The sequence below is a fragment of the Elaeis guineensis genome, chromosome 13 (genome assembly GCF_000442705.2).
Source record: "Elaeis guineensis isolate ETL-2024a chromosome 13, EG11, whole genome shotgun sequence".
NCBI classification, from domain to species: domain Eukaryota; kingdom Viridiplantae; phylum Streptophyta; class Magnoliopsida; order Arecales; family Arecaceae; genus Elaeis; species Elaeis guineensis.
The window spans coordinates 23,487,969-23,513,225 of NC_026005.2; the positions used below are offsets into that span (position 1 = coordinate 23,487,969).

The window sequence follows — 25,257 nt, forward strand, 5'->3', positions numbered from 1 at the left end:
TTGCATTGCACCCGATCAGCAGAAAAAAAAAAAAGAAGAAAAAATAAATACAAGATAAGAAAAAAAATTAAATACGTGGATCAGCATAAAGTTTATCTCTACGGGACATGCAAAGCTTCACTATGAAAAAGAACAAGTACAAGAGGAGATTCTCACTCTTTCAACTCTTATATACAATCTCTCTCAACTAGAAGCTACCCATACAAAGCTTTCACCAGAACCGAAGGACTCTCTAGAACTTCTTAGAGCTCTCTGCCAACTGCCATGATCTCTGTTTCACACCACAGGGCCTCTGCTGCCACTCTCTATGGGTTCTCCATTTTGTTCGTCCATCAGCCCTTTTAAGAGCTCTAAAATCCAAACAGATCGAAGAAAGGATTCCTGACTACACCTAGAAAGCCTCTGAACTATCAAATCATGACTGGAAGCAACCTCAGCCACCAGATCGTGCAATCCTGCACCCTGGTCCATGCAATAGTATCGTGGACTGTAAGAAACAGCCTCGAAATACCGTCGGTCCACGGTGGACCATGGGAAGCAGGAGGAAAATGCCCATTGGTCCACCACGGCACTCTATGGACTACCAGTCCACGTACCACGCATGGACCGCACCTGCACACGCACCCACCTGGGCCTGGGCCATGTACCGCCACACGTGCTCGTTTTGGCATGACCTCCACTGACCCACCGCTGGCCTCTGCCACTCCGTGGGTCATGCCATCTTTTTTTGCACGTATCTCCTCCGTCTGGACTCCGTTTGGACTATTCTTGAGCTCGTTAGACTCTGTTCATCATCTTTGATCTCACTGTGGGTTATTATGGATTTAATCTCGAGGTATCAAATCCTAACAATTTTCATCTTGACTCGACATTCGACCTCTATAATAACTCTGAGAGCTCATCCTCGCCTCCATGCCCTGGGATAAATGCCTGCTGCTCATAGATGGGCAAACATGAGAGTCGAGCCAAACCATTCGATCCCATCTCTGTCACGTGCTATGTCCTCTTTGATCTAAGATCTGCTTGGAATAGTCTCTTGCAGCAACAGGAACTTCATCTTCTGATGTCGCCTCTCATCCTCCCGAGTCTCCCATCTTGTGCCCAATCTATCTGCTCCTGGAGCTCCACCTCGCACTGGGCTCCCTACCAAGAGGTAGTATCTTCAATACTGCTTCTCCTTCATCACGATCTTATTGTCGTGCATGACCTTTAGGATTCTTCCATCAGCTCTCCACCTGTAGCTACTTAAATCTAGTCTGCTCAGAGAAATTAGATTTTTTTTGAAGCTGGGTATGTATCGGACCTCACCCAACTTTCTCACTACTCTATCATATGTCTCCATATTGACCGTCCCGACATCTTTGATTGCACAGCTCGATCCATTCGGTAAATAAACAGTGCCCACACTGCTCTCTAAAGACTTAAACAACTTCTCTCTACAATATACATGATGGAAACAAGCAGAGTCTAAAATCTACTGCTGGGAAGGAGTAGATACCTCATCTGAGACCATAAGCGCATCAACGATCTCAGTGTCGCTACTAGCCGCCGCCATAATAGCCATCATCCGATCCTTGAGTTGAGGACAATCTTTGACATGATGCTCCAATTTGTCATATCGGTAGCATTTGATCTTACTGTAGTCCCTCGTCCTGAAATTGAACCACCCACATCGCGATCCCCTATCGCTTCATCTTCCATTGCCACGTCCTCTAGTCACCGCCATAGCTGAGTCACCATCTGAACTCGAAGTCTGATTCTTCCATCTGAGAATCTCATTCTAAAGAAGTGCAGAAATCACCTCTTTCATTTTGATGGTGCTCTTTCCTACTAGCAGAACAGTCACCAAGGACTCGAAAGAGGGAAGAAGGGATGATAGTAAGACCAACACCCTAGTCTTCTCCTCAACTGTCTCACCAACGCTAAGGAGGTTAGTGAGAATCTTCTGGAAGTTGTTTAGATACTCCTGCACGTTCTGTCCCTCGATCATCCATAGCTGGTAGAACTGCCTTCAGAGAAAAAAAATGTTGCTGAGGGACTTCGCCATGTACAACTCCTCGAGTTTCTACTACATCACTGTCAAAGAAGTCTCATCAAGCATATGAATCACCACATCATCTGCTAGGTACAAGCAGATCATACTTACTACCTGCATCTGGAGCCACTTCCAAACCGTCACCTCCATGGTAGTCGGCTTCTCTTCGCACAAGAGAGCCTCGATCAATCCCTGCTGGATGAGCACGTCCTTCACTCTCGACTATCAGAGGGAGAAATTGCTCTTTCCATCAAACCGACTGATCTCCACCTTGATTGAACTTGTCTTCTCTATTTTTTTCAATCTCAGTCAACACCACCATGATCTGGGCAACTTCATATTCTAATACCGTCTAACATCTAATACCAATTGTTGGGGATGTCTGATCAGGATACCACTGCTATAGGATCTTATCACTTGCGTTGCACCCAATTAGCAAGAGAAATAAAGAAGAAAAAATAAATATAAGATAAGATAAGAAAAAAAAATTAAATACGTGGATCAGTCCAAAGCTTACCTCCATGGGGTATATAAAGCTTCACTATGAAAAAGAATAATTACAAGAGGAGATCCTCACTCTTTCAATCTTTACACACGATCTCTCTTGACTAGAAGCGATCTTTAAAAAGCTCTCACTAGAACCCAAGGACCCTCTAGAACTTCTTAGAGCTCTCTGCCAACTGCCACAGTCTCTGTTTTGCACCACAAGGCCTCTGCTGCCGCTCTCTGCGTGTTCTCTATTTTATTCGTCCACAGACCCTCTTAAGGGTGCCAAAATCCAAATAGATCGGAGAAAAGATTCCTAACAGTACTCAGAAAGTCTTTGAACTGTCAGATCACGATCGGAAGCAACCTCAGCCACCAGATCACGCAATCCCATATTTCGGTCCATACAATAGTACCATGGACCCTGAGAAACGATCTCGAAACACCACTGGTCCATGTGGACCGCGAGAAGTGGGCAGGAAATGCCCCATTGGTCCACCACAGTGCTCTATGGACCGCCAGTCCATTGCAGCACTCTATGGACCGCCGGTCTGCGCACCATGCATGGACCGCATGAGAACTCCATGCGGGCCGCACCGATGCACACACCCATCTGGGCCTGGGCTACGTGCGCTCACTCCGCTAGCCCACCACCGGCCTCCATCGCTTCGTAAATCATGCTACATTTTTTTATGCATATCTCCTCCATCTGAACTCCGTTTGGATTGTTCTTGGATTTGTTGGACTTCGTTCATCGTCCTGAATCTCACTATGGGCTTATTATGGATCGAATCTCGAGACGTCAAATCTTAATAGTATAAAAAAAAGAAAAAAAGATGAACCTCCCAAACCAACAATACTGAAATTCGAATTTAAAATTTGAGTTTCAAATTCTCCTCTACCAACCCATCAATCAACCCACCAAAATCCCTAACCATTTAGAATTTGAAATTTGAAATACAAAAAAAAACCCAACAAGCCACCGTTGGAAGACGCAATGCCGACTGCTAGAGAGGAACGTCGATTGTTAGAAACCGTAGTGGTGAGAGGAGTAGAATGCTAAAAAGAGAGAGGATCGACCACCATGTCAAAGAAGGAGGAGTGCACGAAGGAGATCATCATCAACCATCGAAGAGAGAGAGGTCCAATATTTCGTCGACCGTCGCCCATTGGAGAAAAATATCTGTTACCTGCCAGTGAAGACCAGTAGCAGCATCCCAAGAGAGTCCGATAACCTAAAGAAAAAAAGAGGAGAGAGAAAAAGATACGATACTGAAATAGGGTGGGGAGTAGAGAATAAATAGAAAAGAGAGAGGGAAGAGCTGTGGTAAAGTAAACATAAATATCCGACACTCCATATTTGTGGTGGTTCTTTATCTGTCCTCCACCATCGTCCCATCATTATGCGTTTGGTTTCATGTCCTTGTCCTCGAGGAGGATAAGATGAAGCACTAGCCATCCAGAATGCTACTTTATGCTCCACCACGTCTGAACATCATTCCCTAATATTAAAGTGCATCGATCCTGTTAAGATCCTATTTAAAAGCACGAACTATGGATAAGAAATCCAAGCAAGAAGAGGCGATATGTGGATTAGCAAGAGCACTATATATAAGAAAGTCGGGCAAGAAGGTGCTCTGATACCATATTAAATTCTATCTACAAAGTTGTCATATGGATGGATGGGCTCAGGTATTAAGCACTACAGGAGTATTTAACCCATCCATAAGGGACTATCATTCCTCAACACGCGTAAAGGGTATCTTTTTTTCTTTTCCATATGGATCTTACTATTTTTGCATTATTAAGCCTACTTGCTAGTTGACAAGTATATTTACTAAGAACCATCTTTTTACGAAACTCAATCGGTTGCCAGTACAAATTCACAAAGGCGTGGTTCTTTCCTTCCATAATCATGGCGATTAATTATTTCAAAGTGCTTCAATAACCTCATGGTCTCAGAAAAAAAAAAAAAGGAAGAAAAAAAATCTTACGGAACAAGATAGTCTTGCTTCTTAACCGTATATAGCCCATACAATTGGATTCTCAAATTAATACTTAAGTGGGCTAACCAGAAAATTACATCCGTTAATTTGAGATGCCAATTTTATAAATTTGTGCTGGTTTACTACCTTACATTTGGAGCTAAGGGAAATCCTCGAAAGTATATGTAGTAACTACTATTTTATTAGTAATAGAATTGCACGTGGGATATGGGCAGCAAAAATTGATCTAATTAACTCAATCCAATCCTAGTTGGATCAGATTTGGATCAAAAGTTTTTCAATTAGGATCGGATATGGATCATATTTTTAACCAAACTTTAAATGGTTCGAATATCGATCAAAGATCTGATCCGACTTGGATCATGAGGATAGGATTTTATTTCGACCCAAATGATTTAGATTTGATGGAGTCATGAGTTGGATAAGAATTTTATGAGCAATTAGTGCTTTTCTAGTAAGCATTATAAATATTGAATTTGATAGGTTACTACAAATTTATTAGGGACTTGCAAAATAAATTAAGTTAGAGTCAAATAGATGATTGAAATTATCTGTAGGTATGTATGGGTCAAGAGGTCATGTCTTGACCCGGTGTCAGGTCAAGTTGGATATAGATTAAAGTTTTGTATGTTGTTATTCTTACTTGACCCAATCCAACTTGAACCATTGCCACCCCTAGTGATAGATTCATAATCCAAAAGTGAAAAGAAGAATGAAAAGAAAAGGATGGTGGATGAAGTTATTATCAAATTAAGCATGAGAGAAACCGTTGAAGTTAACCAATAATAAAGTTTGGCATCATCATTGTAAGCAAAGACTAAGTAGTCATAATAATAGTCTTATGAACCTTGTTCCTTGATCTCCTGACTAAAATTATAGCCAGGCTAACAATATTTAATCTTGTGACCATGATCAACAACTGAATGAGAGAATTTCCTGGTGTTGACCAGGTTCATTCAGTGAGCAACATATGGCATGATCAAAGAAAGCATATTTTTTAGTGGGGACGTCGTGTGTTAATTCTAAAGAAAGTGGCGTTGTAGCATGCTGTGTGTCCTCAAAGTGCACTGAAGTCAATTCTCTCCACAAGGGGAGAGGCCGGCCGACTTGTCAATGCCTTTAGTTTATAGGATTAACTAAGCAATCCACGAACTCGAGCAACCAGACCCTTAAATTCAATGGAGAAAGTGCTGCATGCCCTCTCCTTTCCATTTTGAATTGAGAAATGGATAGCCCGGTGGGATTGCACCTTCACATGTAAAGGGTTGCCTAGCTACTGGGTCTTTCACAAGGTCTGCCAGCCCAAGGTTAGTTTTATTGTATTCTGCTACTTGGAAAGGATTCATCTCTTCTCTGTGCTCTTGGTGGAGAGGAAGACTGCGTGACTGAGATAAGGGTAGGTTATCCACACGGATTTCATGGACCCTGAGAGATTCACTCTTCGCTTCATTCTCATCTTGGCATCACTTATTGCAGTTTCATCTGCAGGTACGTTCGAGTGGCTCTACAACTTCAAATATTCTCATAGGAACTGTGCTTCTGTCTTCTTAGAAATGTTTGGTTCGAGGCCATACATGCTTTCTCAAGTACTAAAGAGTTCTCTTTTGAAAGATGATGTGCTACATATTGATCTTATAAACTTTTTTTCTTCTTATATTTAGTTTTCTGCGAATAAAACTCTGGTGCTTACCAAGTTTGGATGACCAACTGTGAGTGAGGGCTTATTCCTGAGGCCGAGCGATTCCAGATTGGTTTCTACTTTTCTAAGAACATCTAGCATATTTACATGCAAAACAAGCTTCATATTAATGTCTTAGCTTTCCCAGCAACATGAATTCAGCACTAATGAGAAAGCGATCATAAACATGCCGTAGTCATTGATATCTATCTAAAATACATATCCTTTGCACTGGGCCTTTTAGATAACCAGCAGAATAGATTGAAGTAGCCAGCTTTCACTATCAAAAATTAGCCTTTCAGTGAGAGACAAATTCTCTTAGTGAAAGTCAAAAATCCTTTAGTGAAGAGATTCACCAAAGGATTTCTAAAAAAAATTCGTTCTTTGGAATATCTGATGTTGGTGAAAACTTCCTCAGAAATCCTTCGATAAGTACCGAAGGATCGAAAACTTTCAGCAAGAAAAGTTTTTTTGATGAAACTGAAGGCTATTTGTCAAAAACCAACCATTTTCTAAAGGATTGATGAAACAAAATGTACTCAAAAACTCCTCAATAATTGTCAAGGGGTTTATCGAGGGAATAATCCTTGCTAAAAATTGACTAGCTGAATGATTTGTAAGGAAGTCACTCCTCATAGATCCCTCAGTGATAACTAATAAGCTCTAGTAGTTTCTTGGTGATGGTTTGAGGTTTGTTAAAATATCCTTTAGTAATCTTTTGATAAAGTTTCCATCTAGCATTCTATTTTCCTTGTAAATCTCTCGGTAGAGCTTCCACTTGGAGGACTTTTTTGCAAATATAGTAGTAGGTTTGTATAGGTCTATGTGTGTGTGTGTGTGTGTGTATATATATATCCTAATTCTCAACATAGCAGCTGTTGGGATATACCGACTGACCGGCCGACCGACCGATCGATCGACCGACTGACCGACCGACCGACTGATCGACCGGCCGACCTTCCGATCGACCGACCGACTGAAATCGGCCGACCAACCGAAGGTACGTCGGTCGGGCAGACCCTTTCTGCCCTCCCGACCGACTGTACCAGGAAGTCCGATGCCCGACTCCCACGACACGCCCGACTGACCGTCGAAGGGTCCGAATCTCTACCCGACGCCACTCAGCTGGCCACCGACCCAAGGTCGGTCGACTCCTCCGATCGTCGTACTACTGTCGGAGACTGTCGGTCCTGACGACAGCATGCGGCACTGCCGCCTAGGGGCATTACCCCACCTAGAGCATGGGTCAACCCTAGTGATTTGACAGCCTCACGGTGATTTGACACATTTACGGTGACTCTGACAGTCTACGGTGAATTGACAATTCTTCAATTGTCCGCGCCATTAATGACGGCGCCATACCGCGCTCCATTATATATATCAGGGAAGGCAACAGTGCTAGGGGCTCCGAGGAAAAAACTCTCAGGCTTGCCCTCTCTCTCTCTCTCTTTTCCTCTCTCGATTGAGCTCTCTGTCTTCTTTTCACTGTTGCCCAGTCTCCTCTCTGACTTGACCGTCGGAGGGTCCCCGCCGGAGCCGCCTCCGATCAGTGCGGACTTTCTTTTGCAGGCGTTCGTTCCCGGCGATCAGGCGACGAGGGGATTGGCCGCAACAGATTAGCGTACCAGGAAGGGGGAAGAGCAAGCAGTAGATACTAATGACAAAGACAAGAGCCCAACGATCAAGAGTCACCGGGTCGGCGAGATGCTCTTCCCGTCGGGAAGAGACCTCTCCGCCACCCTCCGCGGCGGAACCTAGCTCCCCGCATCCCGCGGTCACCACGGAGGCGCAGATCGCAGCGATCGTACGGCAGATGACCGTGCTGACGGACGCCGTCAAAAGCCACCAGAAACAACCCGCACGGCTGCCACCATCGCTGGCCGGGCAACCAGCGGCGCGTCCGATGCCCTCCAGGAGCAGCCACCGACGCCCGCGTCGATCCCCGTCGTCTCCGCGGGAGCGCCTGCCACAGCGCTCCCACGGAGGGGAGGAGGCGCGGCCGCGGCGCGATGCCCATCGATCCCAGCAGCTTTCTCCCTCCCAGCTGGAGCGAGTAAGGAGGGAGAAGCGACCGCGGACGCCGTCCGCCTCCCTCTCAGAATCTTCCGGAGACTCCACTCCTGGGGTCTCCCAGCACCAACGGACGGACGACTACGAACGCCGGTTCGAGAAAATCGACCGTCGGCTCGTGCAGTTGCAGATGGACGGGCAGAAGTCTTCGAACGACGTTGACTTTCAGACCGCCCAACCTCTCTCCTGACTCATCCTTGACGAACCGATCTCCGATCGGTTCAAGATGCCGCACGTGGAGCCCTACGACGGCTCCACTGACCCAATCGACCACCTGGAGAGCTATAAAGCTCTCATGACGATTCAGGGGGCAACCGACGCTCTCTTTTGCATCGGCTTCCCCGCCACGCTCTGCAAGGCTGCCAGGGCCTGGTACTCTGGTCTTCGATCGGGAAGTATCCACTCCTTCGGGCAGCTCGAGCACTCTTTCGTGGCTCACTTCAGTACCAGCCGGAAGCCGCCGCGAACGTCGGACAGCCTCTTCTCCCTCAAACAAGGAGAAAATGAGATGCTCCGACACTTCGTGGCGTGATTCAATACGGCCACGCTCGAGGTCCGGGACCTCAATGAAGATATGGCCATCTCGCCATGAAACGGAGACTGAGGGCGTCCCGATTCACCTATTCCCTGGATAAGACCCTCCCCCGCACATATGCCGAACTGCTGGAGCGCGCGTACAAGTATATGCGCGCGGACGAAGGAGCCTCCGACCGACGCTCAACCGAGTTCAAGGGTCTGAAGGAAAAGCGAAGGAAGGGTCGGGATCCCGCCGAATCTAGCAGACCCCCGACCGATGGTCGGGCCTCGCCCCCGTGACGAAACCAAAAGTCGCCCCGACGACAGACTCCAAGACCGACACGCCCCAGGTATGACTCCTATACTCCACTCTCCGCTCCCCGTGCACAGATTTTGATGGAGATCGAGGGGGAAGAATACCTGCGACGGCCTCCGCCCCTGAAGGCAAAAGGCCTCGACCGACGGAAGTACTACCGATTCCACCGGGGCCACGGCCACAATACCGAGCAATGCATCCAGCTTAAAGATGAGATCGAAGCTCTCATCCACCGAGGGTATCTCGATAAATTTCGGAGGAACCCGCCGACTCGGCCAGTGGTCGACCGACAACCCCAGCCGACTGAGGAAGCGACGACTAATCAGCCGACGGCCGGGGTCATCAATATGATTTCCAAACGACTTGGCCCGGGGACGACTGCTGGAGGGGAGCCCACGAAGAAGCTGCGCCCGGACGACGTGATTACTTTTATGGAGGAAGACGTTCGGGACGTCCAAACTCCCCACGACGACGCTGTTGTTGTCTCGACAACAATAGCCAATTATGATGTAAAAAAAATTTTTGTAGATAATGAAAGTTCAACAAATATTTTGTTGAACTCGACCTTCTCCCGGATGCGACTATCAACCGACCGACTCAAGAGGATCCCTGTGCCCTTGGTAGGCTTTGCCGGGGACGCCGTCGCGATGGAAGGTGAAATTACCCTGCCCGTGACGGTCGGCACCGAATCACGACAAAGCACGGTTCATCTGACTTTCGCGGTTGTCCAAGTGCCTTCGGCCTACAACGCCATACTTGGAAGACCCAGACTTAACGCCCTCAAGGCGATCGTCTCGACGTACCATCTCCTAGTTCGGTTTCCGACCAGGAACGGAGTCGGAGAGATGCGCGGAGACCAACAGCTCGCTCGTCGATGCTTCCAGATCTCCGCTCGGAGCGACGAGTCGAGGGGCTCCCTGACGATAGACAAACTGGATCAATGGGAGGAGGAAGAACGGGGCTCGCCGGCCGAACAGCTTGTGTCAGTCCCGATTGTGGGAAACCCCGACTGGAAGGTTTGGGTCAGGTCTCAACTACCCGACCCAGAACGGCAACGGTTGACGGAGCTGCTGACGGCCAACGTCGACATATTTGCTTGGTCGACAGTAGATATGTCGGGCATCCCCCCAGAGACAATAACCCACCGACTCAACATCGACCCGACGATGAGGCCGGTGAGGCAGAAGAAAAAGACTTTTGCTCCCGAAAGACAGAAGGCCATCGACGAAGAAGTGGATAAGCTGCTCGAGGCGGGCTTCATCAGAGAAGCCACATATCCCGATTGGCTCGCCAATGTCGTCATGGTCAAGAAAGCCAACGGAAAGTGGAGGATTTGTATTGACTACACCGACCTGAATCAAGCCTGTCCAAAAGACAGCTTTCCACTTCCAAAGATCGACCAGCTGGTGGATGCGACGTCCGAATTTCGACTGCTCAGCTTTATGGACACCTTTGCCGGGTACAACCAGATCCGGATGGCGCCCGAGGATGAGGAGCACACTGCCTTCGTGACCCCCAAGGGCCTCTACTGTTACCGAGTGATGCCCTTCGGGCTGAAGAACGCCGGCGTCACCTACCAACGACTTGTCAATAAGGTTTTCAAAGACCAGATCGGGCGCAACATGGAAGTATATGTGGACGACATGCTGATGAAAAGTGCGCAGATTTTGGATCATGTTCAGGATCTCGAAGAGACCTTCCGCACTCTACGACAACATCGAATGAAACTGAATCCGACTAAGTGCGCTTTTGGGGTGACCTCAGGGAAGTTTCTCGGATTCCTGGTTTCTCAGTGAGGGATCGAGGCCAACCCTGAGAAAATAAAGGCGATCATCGACATGCATCACCAAACACCAAGAAGAAGGTCCAGCAACTGAACAGAAAGATCGTCGCCCTCAGCCGATTCATCTCTCGATCGGCTGAAAGGTGCCTCCCGTTCTTCAAAACTCTGAGGCAGGCGAAGGACTTCTCTTGGTCGGGCGAGTGCCAACAGGCCTTCGAGGATCTGAAGAGGTACCTGACTTCCCCGCCGCTACTAGTAAAGCTGGAGGTCGGGGAGACATTGTATCTCTATTTGGCCACCTCCCCAGAGGCGGTCAGTTCGGTGCTCGTCCGAGAAAACGAGAGCCGAACCCATCAGCCCATCTACTATACCAGCAAAGTGCTCCGCGATGTGGAAGCCCGGTATTCGGAGATGGAAAAGATGATTTTCGCCCTGACCATCTCCGCACAGCGACTCCGACCATACTTCCAGGCATATGCCATTGTGGTTCTCACCAACCAGCCCTTGAGGGCGATATTGCGCCGACCTGATACCTCGGGACGACTAGCGAAGTGGGCGATGAAGCTTAGCGAGTTCGACATACAGTACCGACCGCGACCTGCCTTAAAGGCCCAGGTCCTGGCCGACTTTATCGCCGAATGCCCGATGGCTGACCAAGGGTCGGAAGGTATGGGCCCGGGATGAGACGCGGTCTCCGAGCCAGACCCGGTCTCCACCTGGGTACTGCACATCGACGGAGCTTCGAATGCTCAAGGGAGTGGGGCTGGGTTCCTGCTCACCAACTTGGACGGGGTAGTCACCGAGTACGCCCTCCGATTCGACTTCAAAGCCTCCAATAACCAAGCCGAGTATGAAGCACTCCTTGCCGGCTTGAGGATGGCGAAGGAACTTGGGATCGACAGCCTCCGGGCGTTCTCCGATTCTCAACTGATCGTGGGGCAGGTCAAAGGTGAATTCGAGGCGCGAGACCCAGCCATGGCCAAATATCTCCAGAGAGTGAAGGATCTCGTGACACGCCTTAGATATTTTGAAATTTCCCACATCCTCAGGACGGAGAACGCCCGGGCCGACGCACTCTCCAGACTGGCGACCTCGGCTTTCGACTCTTTGGGCCGGACGTTCGTGGAGAACCTCAAGCAGTCGAGTATCGATCGGACCGAAGAGATGCTACAACTGACAGCTGAACCAAGCTGGATGGACCCGATTGTCCGGTTCCTGATCGACGGGATCGGCCCTGAAGATCCCACGGAGGCCAGGCGGCTCCGATGGTCGGCCTCCCAATATGTGATCATGGATGGCCGACTCTACAAAAGGTCATTCTCCCTTCCCTTGCTCAGATGCTTGGGACCGACCGACGCAGATTATGCTCTCCAAGAAGTGCACGAAGGAATCTGCGGAAGTCATCTGGAGGGCAAATCCCTAGCCTACAAAGTCCTGCGACGGGGTTACTATTGGCCCCCCATGAGGAAGGATGTGGCTGAGTTGGTCTGAAAGTACGAATCTTGCCAGAAGTACGCCAACGTACAGCACCGACCGGCCAGCCAAATCGCTCCTATTGTTGCTCTATGGCCCTTCGCTCAGTGGGAGGTCGACATTCTCGGTCCTTTCCCCCCAGCATCGGATCAAAGAAAGTTCATAGTCATCGCCATCGACTACTTCACCAAGTGGGTGGAGGCCGAGCCCCTGGCGCAGATTACCGAACGAAAGATGGAGGACTTCATCCAAAAATCCATCATCTTCATGTTCGGACTGCCGCATACCATCATCACCGATAATGGACGGCAATTCGACAACTAAGACTTCAGAGACTTCTGTGCAAGGTTTCACATCACGCACCGACTAACTTCAGTCAGGCACCCACAGGCCAATGGCGAAGTCGAGGTGACCAACCAGACCATACTACACGGGCTCAAAACCCGACTAAATGAAGTCAAAGGCCTCTGGGTCGACGAGCTAGGCTCCGTTCTGTAGGCTTACCGAACGACCCCCCGCGTTTCGACCGGAGAGTCATCTTTCGGTTTGGCCTACGGGACAGAGGCGATGATTCCACTCAAGATTGGACTGTCATCTACCAGGGTCGAGCGGTATCGAGAGCTGGACAACTCTGATTGTCGGAGGGCCGACCTAGACCTCCTCCCCGAACTGCGGAACGAGGCCCAACTTCGCATGGCTTCATACCGACAGAAGGTAGCCCGATATTACAACACCAAGGTCAAGCAAAAGCTTTTCAGGCCTGGGGACTTAGTCCTGAGAAGGGCAGAAGTCTCGAAGCCCCTGGACCAAGGGAAGCTGGCTCCGAACTGGAAAGGGCCCTACATGGTAGCAGACACCTATGGGCCGAGGGCTTACCGACTGGAGACTCTGGAAGGAAAATCCATTCCCCGGACCTGGAACGCCGACAACCTGAAGTTGTATCACTAATGAACCTTGTACTTGTTCATTCGAAATACAAATCCAGTTCGAAATTTTAGAGTTCCAACTCTTCGACCGACGATCGACGCTCGCCAAGAAGGTCGGGTCCCGACGTCCCGACTCGGACTCGGTATCTGCGTGAAACCGACGGCTCAATCGCCAACGATGTATCGAGCACTCACAAAGGCCATCCATGGCGATGGGAGTTGACACTCCTTCTACGGTCGAACTTTCGGGCCAGACCATCGGCTAACCTACCGACTGAGCCCCGACCAAAGAAAGGCGAAATGCCTACGCGACCGCCCTCACGACTTACCGACCGAGCTATGGCTGGTTGAAGGATATTCGGCTTACCACCGTCTATCACACAATGCGACCTCAGTCGCATTCATGACTCACCGATCGAGCTACGGCCGGTCGGAAGATATTCGGCTTACCACCGTATATCATGAGGTACAGTATAAATACCCAACACAAGGGTATCGGGATCCGACTTATCGTCGATCCCCCGACTAAATGCGCCGGACGACATTCGACTGAACACGTCGAAAGAGACCTGACTGCCAAACCATTATCCGGCGGTGGGTCGGCTTTCGACTCAACGAACGCGCCCGACTCATGGCATGGGGAAGGATGCCCAACTTACGACCTCGACCATTGGAGGCCGATCCAAAGTCGGGACTTGTTCTACCTTCGTGGCGGCACAAGTTGCCGAACATCTTAACCGATCTATATGGGTTAGCGACTTACGTGTTCGGATGCGTTCTACAACATGTGAGAAAAGAGAAAAACAGGCAAAGGAAAAAATTTAAGTCCAAGACTTTGGTTTCATTAGAGATCAAAATGGGCTTTACAAAATCAGGCCGAAGCCCGGTTACAAGTGTTCTAAGAAAAACAAAAAGGATAAAAGAGGACGAGGCCACGGTCATCCTTCCGAGTCAATCTCCTCGACCGACGGAAGCTCGGGGATGACCGGCGTGTCCACCGCGATCGGCACTTGGTTGACTGCCAGAACAGGATCGTCGGTCGGCAACAGACTGGCGGTCGGCGCCGGATCACGAGTCGCGGCCGTCTCTCCTTCGGCAATCTGCTCCTGGATGGCCTCTCCCACCACGGCGGCACCTCCTGACGATGGGTCGGCCATCTCTTCCGTGGCTTGGTCCTCGACTCCCGGCAGGACGATATTGCTGAGATCCAGCTCTGGGTACAGGGCTTGAACCGTGTCCCGACCATCCTCGTACCCCACCCGATACGACGCGAAGCCAGACTCCAACATCTCCTCTCGGTACTGGTCGGTGCCGCGAAAGTCGTCCACCGCCCGACTCGCCGACTACTTCGCCGACCTTGCATCCGCTTTCGCCCGACCGAGAGAGTCCTTCGCCGACTCCGCCTCTGCCTTCGCTATGTCAGCGTCGGCCTGGGCGATCGACAGGTCCTCCTCAGCCCTGGCGAGCTTCTCCAGACTGACCCGGAGCTGCTCGCGTTCTCCCTCAAGTTCGGCGGCGATGTCGTCCCGCTCGCGCCGCAGATGGTGCGCAGTCCGACCCTTGCGTTTGGCTTCTTTTCGGGCCGACTTGAGCTCGGACCCGAGACGAGAGACCTCGTCCACCAACTTTGCCTCCCGGTCGGTCGACTGTTTCAGGTGTTCGACCAGCATTGTCCGGTCGGCTTCGGCAGCCGCCGCTCTGTCCTTCCAAGCCGCACGGATGTTCCCGAATCTTCGGTACCCGACTTCAAGTTCGGACATGGTATAGATCAGCTGCGAACGCAGGCACTACGTCAGGAAAATGAAATAACGAAGACACTAAAGAAAGGGGAGGTGAAGTAAAACTTACCCCGACCATGGTCGGGCAAAACGACGATAGCAACTCGGTTACTTGCCGAGACCTCAGCACCTCCACGTCGGCTGGGAGGAGGATCCCCTAGCACAGCCTCCTGGCCAGGTTGTGGTCGGCCAGCGCCGATGCTCCTTCGGGGAACTGAGCACCGGGCGGCACGGTGCGACTCCCCGACCTTGTGTCGTCAGCGGGGTCCATCGGGGCTTTCCCCCGATCGGCCACCCCAGCCAGCAGATCCGGTAAGGAGGGGATGCTCGAGGTCGACGCGGCACCCCCCGTTGCAGCCGCAAACACCGTCGGATGGTGTTCGGGTTTTCGAACGGTATCCGACGCCACACCCGCCGGCGAAGCCGCCGACATCCCTTCAGTCGCTTCCTCCGCCCGTCGCTCCTCCGGTTGCACCGCCGGAGCCGCGAGTGCTATCACCGGCTCCGACTGGTCGGTCGTCGATGCCTCGATGGTCGGCACCGCTGTGGAGGGTTTCTTCGACGGTCGCGAAGGTCCGGCCCCCGATGTCGGCCTCTTCCTCACCGCATACTGCCGGATTTCGGCGTCGATCGGCCTCATCCTCGGCGGTGTCCCTGCGATACTGACAGAAATATTAATATAAGCAAGAGAACGAAAGCCAAATGAAGAGACGACTGGTGGATTGGGCGATACCTAGACAGGGGACCAAGCTCAGGCCAGCATCATAGAGGGCTTGTTCGGTAACAAGCTCCCTCTGTTTCGGGACCGACATGTCCTTGAGTCGGTGGAAGTCCTTCCGGTCGTCCGCCTCCACCAGGCTGTTCTCGTTCGCCTCGATTCGGGGCACGCCCCATTGAGAAGGGAAGTCCCAGGGAGAAGGAGATGAAATAAAGAAAAACTGATTCTTCCACCCATGGATGGACGATGGAAGGCCAGTGATGAAGGAAAGATCCTTTCGGGGGTTGAAGAGCCACCACCCTCGAGCCTTAGGGTGGGGTCGGAGGATAAAAAATGCCCGGAAGAGAGAGATACGAGGGTTGGTCAGCAGAAGCTGACACAACAGAGCGAAGCTGATTATTAGACGGACAGAGTTCGGTGCCAGTTGCACCGGACAAAGTCCGTAGTAATCCAGTAGATTTCGGACGAACTCCGAAATCGGAAGCCGAAGACCCACGCGAAGATCTTCGACGTACAGTGCCACCTAGCCCGACGGAGGGTTGTTAACCCGACCGCCGACCCCGGGGGCGAAAAGTTGGAACTGCTCCGGGATACGATATTGATCCCGAAGCCAATCAACGTTCGGCCCCGAAAGTGAGAAAACCTTAACTTCCAGAGCCGATAGAGGGTCATCGGTCGGGTTTCCCGACCGAGCCCCCCGAGATGAGTTTCCGGCCATCGCACCAGAACCAAGAAAGGCGAGACCAAAGAAGAAGGAAACGGAAGGAAGGAGGTTTAAAGGAAAGCTAAGGCAAAACGGGAGGAAGCACGAACCCCGGGTGGACCCTTGCGAGAGTGGAAGAGAAGGCAGCTGCCGGCGACGATGGAAGAAGCACTCGGACAGAGTCTCCGCAGCAAATCGTCAAAGATGGGGCTTCAAGCGTAAGTGGTCCTATATATATAGGACCGTTCGATGGCCAAGATGACCTCGCACCGACCGAGATCTCCCGGATGGGCGACACGTGGCGGCATCCCGGGAAGGCCGCACCGCCTTCATTAAATGCAGAGGACACTGGCCCAACGACCTTCGACACGTGGCGAAAGGGCCGCGGTTCAGAGTTAAGTCACCCGCGGTGATTCACGTTCCCGATGGGACGCCTGACAGCGCCCCGCGCTCCCAGAACCGATGCTGGGCGGCGGTTTGCGTTCCCTAAAAAGGCACCGGACGTCCGATCGTCTGACACCGAATCATCCGGCGCCCGATCTCCTGACACCGAATCATCCGACGCCCGATCGTCTGACATCGAATCATCCGACGCCCGATCGCCTAGCAACATATTGTTTGATGTCCCATCATCGAGCAACGGGATGTCTGACATCGACCTGACCGGACCATCTGTCGGTGTGATCGGCAAACTCGATCCAGGATGTGGCAAGGAATCCACTCCTTTCGCCTGCGTGGTGGCACGGGGCAATGCGACGTCAGGCTCAGGAGTGAGGGGGCAACTGTTGGGATATACCGACTGACCGACCGACCGACCGACCGACTGACCGGCCGACCGACCGATCGACCGGCCGACCTTCCGATCGACCGACCGACTGAAACCGGCCGACCAACCGAAGGTACGTCGGTCGGGCAGACCCTTTTTGCCCTCCCGACCGACTGTACCAGGAGGTCCGATGCCCGACTCCCACGACACGCCTGACTGACCGTCGGAGGGTCCGAATCTCTACCCGATGCCACTCAGCTGGCCACCGACCCAAGGTCGGTCGACTCCTCCGATCGTCGTACTACTGTCGGTCCTGACGACAGCATGCGGTACTGCCACCTAGGGGCATTACCCCACCTAGAGCATGGGTCAACCCTAGTGATTTGACAGCCTCACGACGATTTGACACCTTTACGGTGACTCTGACAGTCTACGGTGAATTGACAATTCTTCAATTGTCCACGTCATTAATGACGGCGCCATACCGCGCTCCACTATATATATCGGGGAAGGCAACAGTGCTAGGGGCTCCGAGGAAAAAACTCCCAGGCTTGCCCTCTCTCTCTCTCTCTCTCTCTCTTTTCCTCTCTCGATTGAGCTCTCTGTCTTCTTTTCACTGTTGCCCAGTCTCCTCTCTGACTTGACCGTCGGAGGGTCCCCGTCGGAGCCGCCTCCGGTCAGTGCAGACTTTCTTTTGCAAGCGTTCGTTCCCGGCGATCAGGCGACAAGGAGATTGGCCGCAACAGCAGCCATAACCCAATATTTTATAATATAAAACAAAACAACAATACTTTTGAGCAAATGCATTTAAATAAAGCTTTCATAAAATATAAGTTTAGCATCCATCAAGGTTTCAATCTATAAGCAAACATAACACATTAAAATATTAAATAATTCAACTCTAGTTAGTACCTAACTAGCATCAAACATAATACTACACTTAATAAGTTCATAATCAAACATCAATCAAATGGAGGATCGATTGGAGGGTTATCTGACTCGGTTCTTTCTAGTGGAAGAGGTGATAACTGCTCAGAGAATGCAAATTAAGACTAGAAATAAGAGATCGCAGCATTTCTCTATGTTGAGGGTTCATCAAAATTTCTATAATATACTTCTGCATAATCTCCATAGCTCCTTGGACAGTAGACAGTGGATGTACTTCTTAAAGGATTGTCTGATTGAGAAGTAGAGCATGATGTAGGAGTCCTTGCAAGTACACTAGATGAACGTGTATGCAGCCCAAATCCATACATCTTGTTCTTAGAAATACCTCTTGTGGCTTCCATCAACATAGTAGGATCAAACGAAGGTTGTGTTTCATTCTTCGAGCCATGTTCTTCTACAAGAGTAACTTTATATGCCTCCTGTAACCATGTATTGAAAATGTTCAGTCCTTTAAAAAAATTTGAATGAGCAAATATCTTTATTTCATGGACGATATGTATAAAAATAATACAAATAGAATATCAATAATTTATCTGTTACTATAATATACCAATTCTACAAACCTGAATATCCAAAATCTTTAGATATTTCTCAGAAATCTAGCAAAGTTTATTTTAAACCTATGACTTTCCAAAATAGCAAACACACAACCTGTTGATAATATGAACCAACCATTCAATTTAATGCCCAACCACCACCATAACGAGACATCCAAGAATAATTCTCAACCAATATTAAAACAACTTCAAATCTATATTTAGGGCATTTATAATAGGAAATCTCCATAGTAATACAAATAGATCTATTTATCTCAAAAGAACCTTTCTTGGATATATATATATATAATATAATTGAAAATCTATGCGAACTTTCTTGGATTTTGCATCCATGAACTCTCTTATATATCTTTCTTCTTGTGGATGCAGTTAACAAATATTGCAATAGTAGGTTCTGCACCATTCTCCTGTATTTGCAATAAGTTATTATATCATAAATATATGACTAAATATAAACATCAATAATAATAGAAAAATATTTAATAAATCATCATCTCCTCTTGTGTGTCACAAAAGGAATGGAACGCCCAAAATTTTTGATGATCGATCCCTCTTTTTGTTTTATTTAGTTTTCCTAAGCAACTTTAGACTTCTGCTGCCATTTGTCCTTAAACCAATACTTCTGACACAACTCATCCCATATCTCTTGCTTCATCCAATTTGGATAAACTTTGTTGATCGTGTCTACAAGTATGGCTCGTAGATTCATCTCCTTTAACTCATCAATGTATTTCTTCTATGCCTCACTCATCATGCCAGTAAATAGATATCTATTGGTACTCACCCAGTATTTCTTAACATTATGATCTTTTACTAGAAATCATCTATACCTTGCCTGCAAAACATATTGAAGACTTACACTGTGTTATTATAATAACTTACTTACATTATGAACTAAGTAAAAGTCTAATACATCACCTCAAATCTATGCAACAACTCATCCTTAGTTGTTTACTCTATCGTTCCCCACAAAGGCCAAGCTTCTTTAGAGCACCGCTTCAGCCAAATACTCATGTGACGTGACACCTCAGGCTCAATGAATTTACGTGTTAAACATCAACCAAATTAATCATACGAAATAACAACAAAAATAGATATCAAATAAGAATATATAATTACAAAACTTATTTATTCATTGTCACTATGATGGAAGCTTTATTTGCTTCAACGGTTAGCTCAAAGGCAGGTTGGTTCGGGCCTCTTGTATGCAGAGGATCCACTAAACCCATACTGTCAAGCACATAAGATGAAGGATTGACAGAGGACTCCTCCACAGGCAATAAGCCATGTCTTTTAATAGGGGGAGGTGTATTAAATAGCCTACGAATAGCTAGATCGTTGTGGGTGTCTCCCAGTATCCCTATTATGTTCATCTCCATCATGTGAATATTGAAGCTATATCAGGATACATCTGTTCCTCTACCACCCTTTCAACCAAGTCTGGATGCTCCATCACGTGCCATTATCCCTGTTCATATATAAAGATTATATGCATATATTAGATATCATAAATCTAACTTAAGATCACATATATTATTTGCAATAATATAATACGAACCCATAATGTAAGCATAGATCAAATAGTCAAAATAAATATTTGATAAATTATGATCAAAATTATCCAAAATATATATAATTGTAAATAATGTAATATGATAATACATTACATGGAAACTAAATTTAAATGTGAATGACAATATTGTACAAATCAATCGTTATTGCTATTAGCTAACTCAAACTCATTTTCTTCCTCATTAGAGTCATTGTCGTCTTCAAATTCTTCTTCTTCCTTATCCTCCATGTCCTCTTAATCCTTCTCTTCTTCTTTCTCTTTCTCTTCTACCACCGCTTCTTCTAGTCTTTGTTGCAACTTATATATCTCATCGTTATCAAGTATTTTATACTGAGAGAAATCAACTAATAAATTGGATGCATCAAATTCTTCATTAGCCTGAACTATAGATAGATTTTATGGAATAAATTATATGATGGGTCCATATTATATTTAAGTATATAATATATGATGGGTCCATATTAGGTATATTTAAGTAATTATATGATGGGTTCATATTATGATTTAGAAGTACTGCTTGACAATATTTAAGCATAATATTTGTTCTCTTTATTATTGCTTTTATCTTCACTCATGCAAGACTCTTCAATATACTAGAAAATTCTCAGACACTTCAATAAGTTTTCATGCTTAATATACATCTTGTTGGATCTTGGTGCCTCAACATTCAGCCTAGGGTAGTTTCCTGTAGACCAGGCCCGCAGGCGTGCAGGCCTACAAGTGCTACCCGTAAGTGTGCGTGGCCTAGGATGTGCGAGGCGTGGCCCACCACACAATCCATGCATGGGTGCGCGGTCCCGAGCTTCATTCATGGGCATGTCCCACGGAGATAAGCTCTGGACTGATTCATGTATTTAATTATATCTTTGTACATCACTCTTCTTCCTTTTTGTTGTAATATCGATATCATCATCAGTGTTTACGATCTTGGGTTGGGAGATCTATATTTCGCACTCATGATGAATCCTCTCAATAGGTTGTATTAGAGCATACGATTGTCCAGATTGTGGTAGTATTGATTGAGATTGAAGAAGATGGAGAAGACAAGTTCAATCAAGATAGAGATCAACTAGCATGATGAGAAGAGTAATTTCTTCCTATGGCAAGTGAGAGTGAAGAATGTGCTCATCCAACAAAGATTGATTGATGCTCTCTTGTGCAAAGAGAAACTAACTATCATGGAAGAGAAGAATTGGAAGCAGCTCTAAATACAGGTAGTAAGTACAATCCGCTTATACTAGATGGATGATGTGACGATCCATGTGCTTAGCAAAATTTTTTCGACGGCAATATGGATGAAGCTCGAGGAGATATATATGATAAAGTCACTCGCCAACACTCTTTTCTTCTGAAAGCAATTCTACCAACTACGGATGAGCAAGGGGTAAAGCATGCAAGAGTATCTCAACAATTTTCAGAAGATCCTCACTGATCTCCTCAGCATTGGTGAAAAGGTTAAGGAGAAGATCCGGGCATTTGTCTTGCTTTCATTGCTTCCTCCTTCTTTTAAGTTTTTGATGATCGTTTTTCTTGTGAAAAAGAGCACTATCAAGATGGATGGGTCACTTTTATACTCCTCTAGAATGAAGTTCTCAAATGAGAGAACTAAACTTCGAGTTCAGACAGTGACTCGATTATGACAATGACTGAAGGTAGTTGTGGTAGAGGATGAAGCGACAGAGGATCACAAGGTGGACGATCCAGATCCAAGTCAAGAAACTTTAGTAAGATCATATGCTACTGGTGTGATGAGTTAGAACATTGAGTTAGAAATTATCCACAACTCAAAGATCAGTCAAAGGCTACCACGGTAGCGATTCAAAGTAGCGACACTGAAGAATTTGATGATGTTCTTTTGGTTTCAAATGAGGTATCTACTTCATCCCTTTAGTGGACTTTAGATTCGGTATGTTCACATTATATTTGTTACGGAGATGAGCTACTCGACTTTTTAAAGAGCAGTGAGGGTATTGTTCATTTATCGGATAGATCAAGCTATGCAATCAAAGGTATTGAGACAGTCAACTTGCAGACACATGATGAAGCACTATTGAGGAAGTTAGATGAGGTCTGACACATACCCAATTTCAGGAGTAATCTGATTTCACTGAGCAAACTAGATTTGAGCAGCTATAAAAGAAGAGCTGATCATGGAATCTTGAAAGTTGTGTATGTCAGTAGGGTTGTTATGAAGGAAAAAAAGTATGAAGGGTACTATCTCTTGATAGGGAGCTTAGTGCAAGATAGAGCTTCAGGAGCCAATGAAAGCTCAGAGCGAGGTGGAGCCCTAAGTATATGTGGATTGGATAAAAGATGGGAGACTCGGAAGGATGATAGACGGCATCGCAGGATGAAATTCTTATTATCATGGGAAGCTATCTCGAGCAGATTTAAGATTAGACAGATCACAGCATATGACGGAGATGGAATCGAGCAACCTAGCTCAGCTCTCATGTTTGTCTATCCATGAGCAGTTAGACACATGCCCCAGGGCATGAGGGCGAGATCATCCAGAAGCTCTCAAAGTTATGTAGAGGTTAAATGTCGAGTCGAGATAGAGATATTGGATTTTGACACCTCAACATTCAGTCCACAGCAAGTTCCCATAGACCAGGCCCGAAGACACGCAGGCCTATAGGCACGGCCCACAGCACGTGCGGTCCACTACAGGCCTCATGTGGTCTACACGTGGTAAGGTAGTCTATTCTCACGGTCCATCACACGGAACACATGATCAAGCGGCCATGGATACGTGCAGGCACGATCAAATGGTCCAGATTGATTTTGGAGTCCTAATATAAGTCTTTGTACGTTTTTTTTTATGTGATTTCAACTCTAATTTAGGCCCTTAAAAGGGGCAAGTGGCCAGAGGATCATGTGTGGTGGCTAAGGAGCAGCAGAGGATCTTCTTGAGAGTATTTTGAGAACTTTATAACTGTTTTGTGCTTTTTGTTAAGAAAGAGATTAATGTATATAAGTTGAGAGGGTTGATCTCCTCTTGTATAATTTTTTTCTCTCACAGTAAAACTTGCATGCCTTATAGAGATAAGCCTTGGGCTGATTTATGTATTTGATTGTATCTTTATATTTCTCTCTTCTTCCTTTCTCTTGTAGTATTGACATTGTCACCAATGTTTACGATCTTGAGTAGAAAATCCATATTTTGCACTCATGAGGAATCCTCCCAACATATCTCTACTTTTTGCTTCTCTCCAATGTCCTCTCTCACACACTCTCTCTCTGTATGCATAACAAATGAAGGAAAAAATGATCATTTATATAATTATTTTTTATCCTTCTTTTTCTCATTAGATAATTTCTTTTTCAGATGGGCACCAGAGGTTTTTCAATAAATATGCAGTACGTATGGAATCCACAATGAAGGTATGGAGTATCAATTTTACCAAAAAAAGAAAAATATGGAGTATGAACTAGCTAAATAAGAGTACTTTTATTTTGTTTCCAAGATTAGCTTAGACTCTTTTTTAGCAAACCTAGAGCTAATTTATTTTAAATGAATATTGATCTCCAAATTAAATTGCGGATACTTAATAAATCTCCTATTTCCATTCTTGTTGTGATAACAAAACAATAGAGCTGTTGTTCCTATCAGCACTATAATGATCAACCCTTGGATACTCAATGTCAAGAGAAGTTAACAAGTCTTGCAAGTAGATTATAGAGATATTTCAATGAACAAAATTAAACAAAAGATAATAGGACAAGTATATAAAAATAAGAAAAAAAAAAAAAGATAAGTTGTATATAAAAATATTCTATCTCATCTAGATGTTTATCAAATGGATGAAATGATGTCTCTTCTTGTATTATATACTGATGAAAGATTTTCAATGCATGGCAGGAGCCTGCATTTAAAGTTGTGCACCATGAACAAGCCTTTGTTGCCCATAACAGAGTTCTCAAAGTCAATACAAATGACTATGGTAGATATGATCCTCCCCCATCTCTTGACAAGCCTCCTTCCAAACTCATACCGAACTAATGTTGCTCTTCCCCTTGGCCCACAACTGTAAAATAATCCAGTGTGTTATGCTATCTTTATGGGTACTTGGAAAGGGATGCTTCTCCTTATATATATATATACACACACATAAGTTAAGCAGTCGGTCAGAAAAAGGTACAGCACTCCTTGTAATATAATTCTCTCATGATGGTGAATAAACCCAGTGTTTCTCCATGTTACCATAATATGGCATGATCGTATGATCAATAAGCCTGGACCATTATATATTAAATCTTTCTGTTACTCGAGAAGATTAGAATTTATATGGTTGGGATAGCTTTTGAAGTGTTTTCGCAAAATTGAAGTGTTGGTCTGGCTGTAACATGTGTTGCGGAAGGATGGTACCTTTAGTTCCATTTTGGTGTTGAGTCAAGAAAATTATGATTTATATGAGATCGAGATCTTCTCTTCTTCCAGCGAGGCATCATTTACAAAAAACAAAATCATAAGGGTCAAGATGGCATTTGATATGTTAGAGGTCAGAACAGACAATACCTCATCGAGATAGGCGTAAAGACCAATCTATCCAATCCATTTGAGTCGCTTGTGGAGAGATGAAGAATCTATAGACACGGTTCTAATCTCTCAAGAAGGAAATGTAGGAGAAATTGTTGGGCTTCAATTTTATTTTCTATGGTCCATAGCTGACCGGCCATAGAACCGAACCAAGTAGATCTCACTCCAGCCCATAACGACTAGACCCATGATTTTGGGCTTGGTGACCAAAATTTCAAATCCATCTGTTTGCATTTCATTTGAGTCTGGGGATACCAACTCATTTGCACCTCGAGTATCAGTGTGTTACAGGAGAAGGCATTTGGCCAGATAATTATTCCTGATAAAGTTCATTTGATCAAGCTTTACCAAATAATTAATTGCAACAAACCCCCTTTGTCTTTGG

General features: G+C 46.7%; 1 protein-coding gene across 1 annotated transcript; it reads left to right on the forward strand.

The window, feature by feature from the left end:
- Nucleotides 1-5,589: 5,589 nt before the first annotated feature.
- Nucleotides 5,590-24,632, forward strand: LOC114914742 (protein CASPARIAN STRIP INTEGRITY FACTOR 1). Its single transcript, XM_029268053.2, has 3 exons — nt 5,590-6,015; nt 23,661-23,716; nt 24,195-24,632. Exons 1-3 carry the CDS (start codon nt 5,946-5,948, stop codon nt 24,333-24,335), a joined length of 267 nt encoding a protein of 88 aa, XP_029123886.1. The 5' UTR covers nt 5,590-5,945; the 3' UTR covers nt 24,336-24,632.
- Nucleotides 24,633-25,257: the final 625 nt, after the last annotated feature.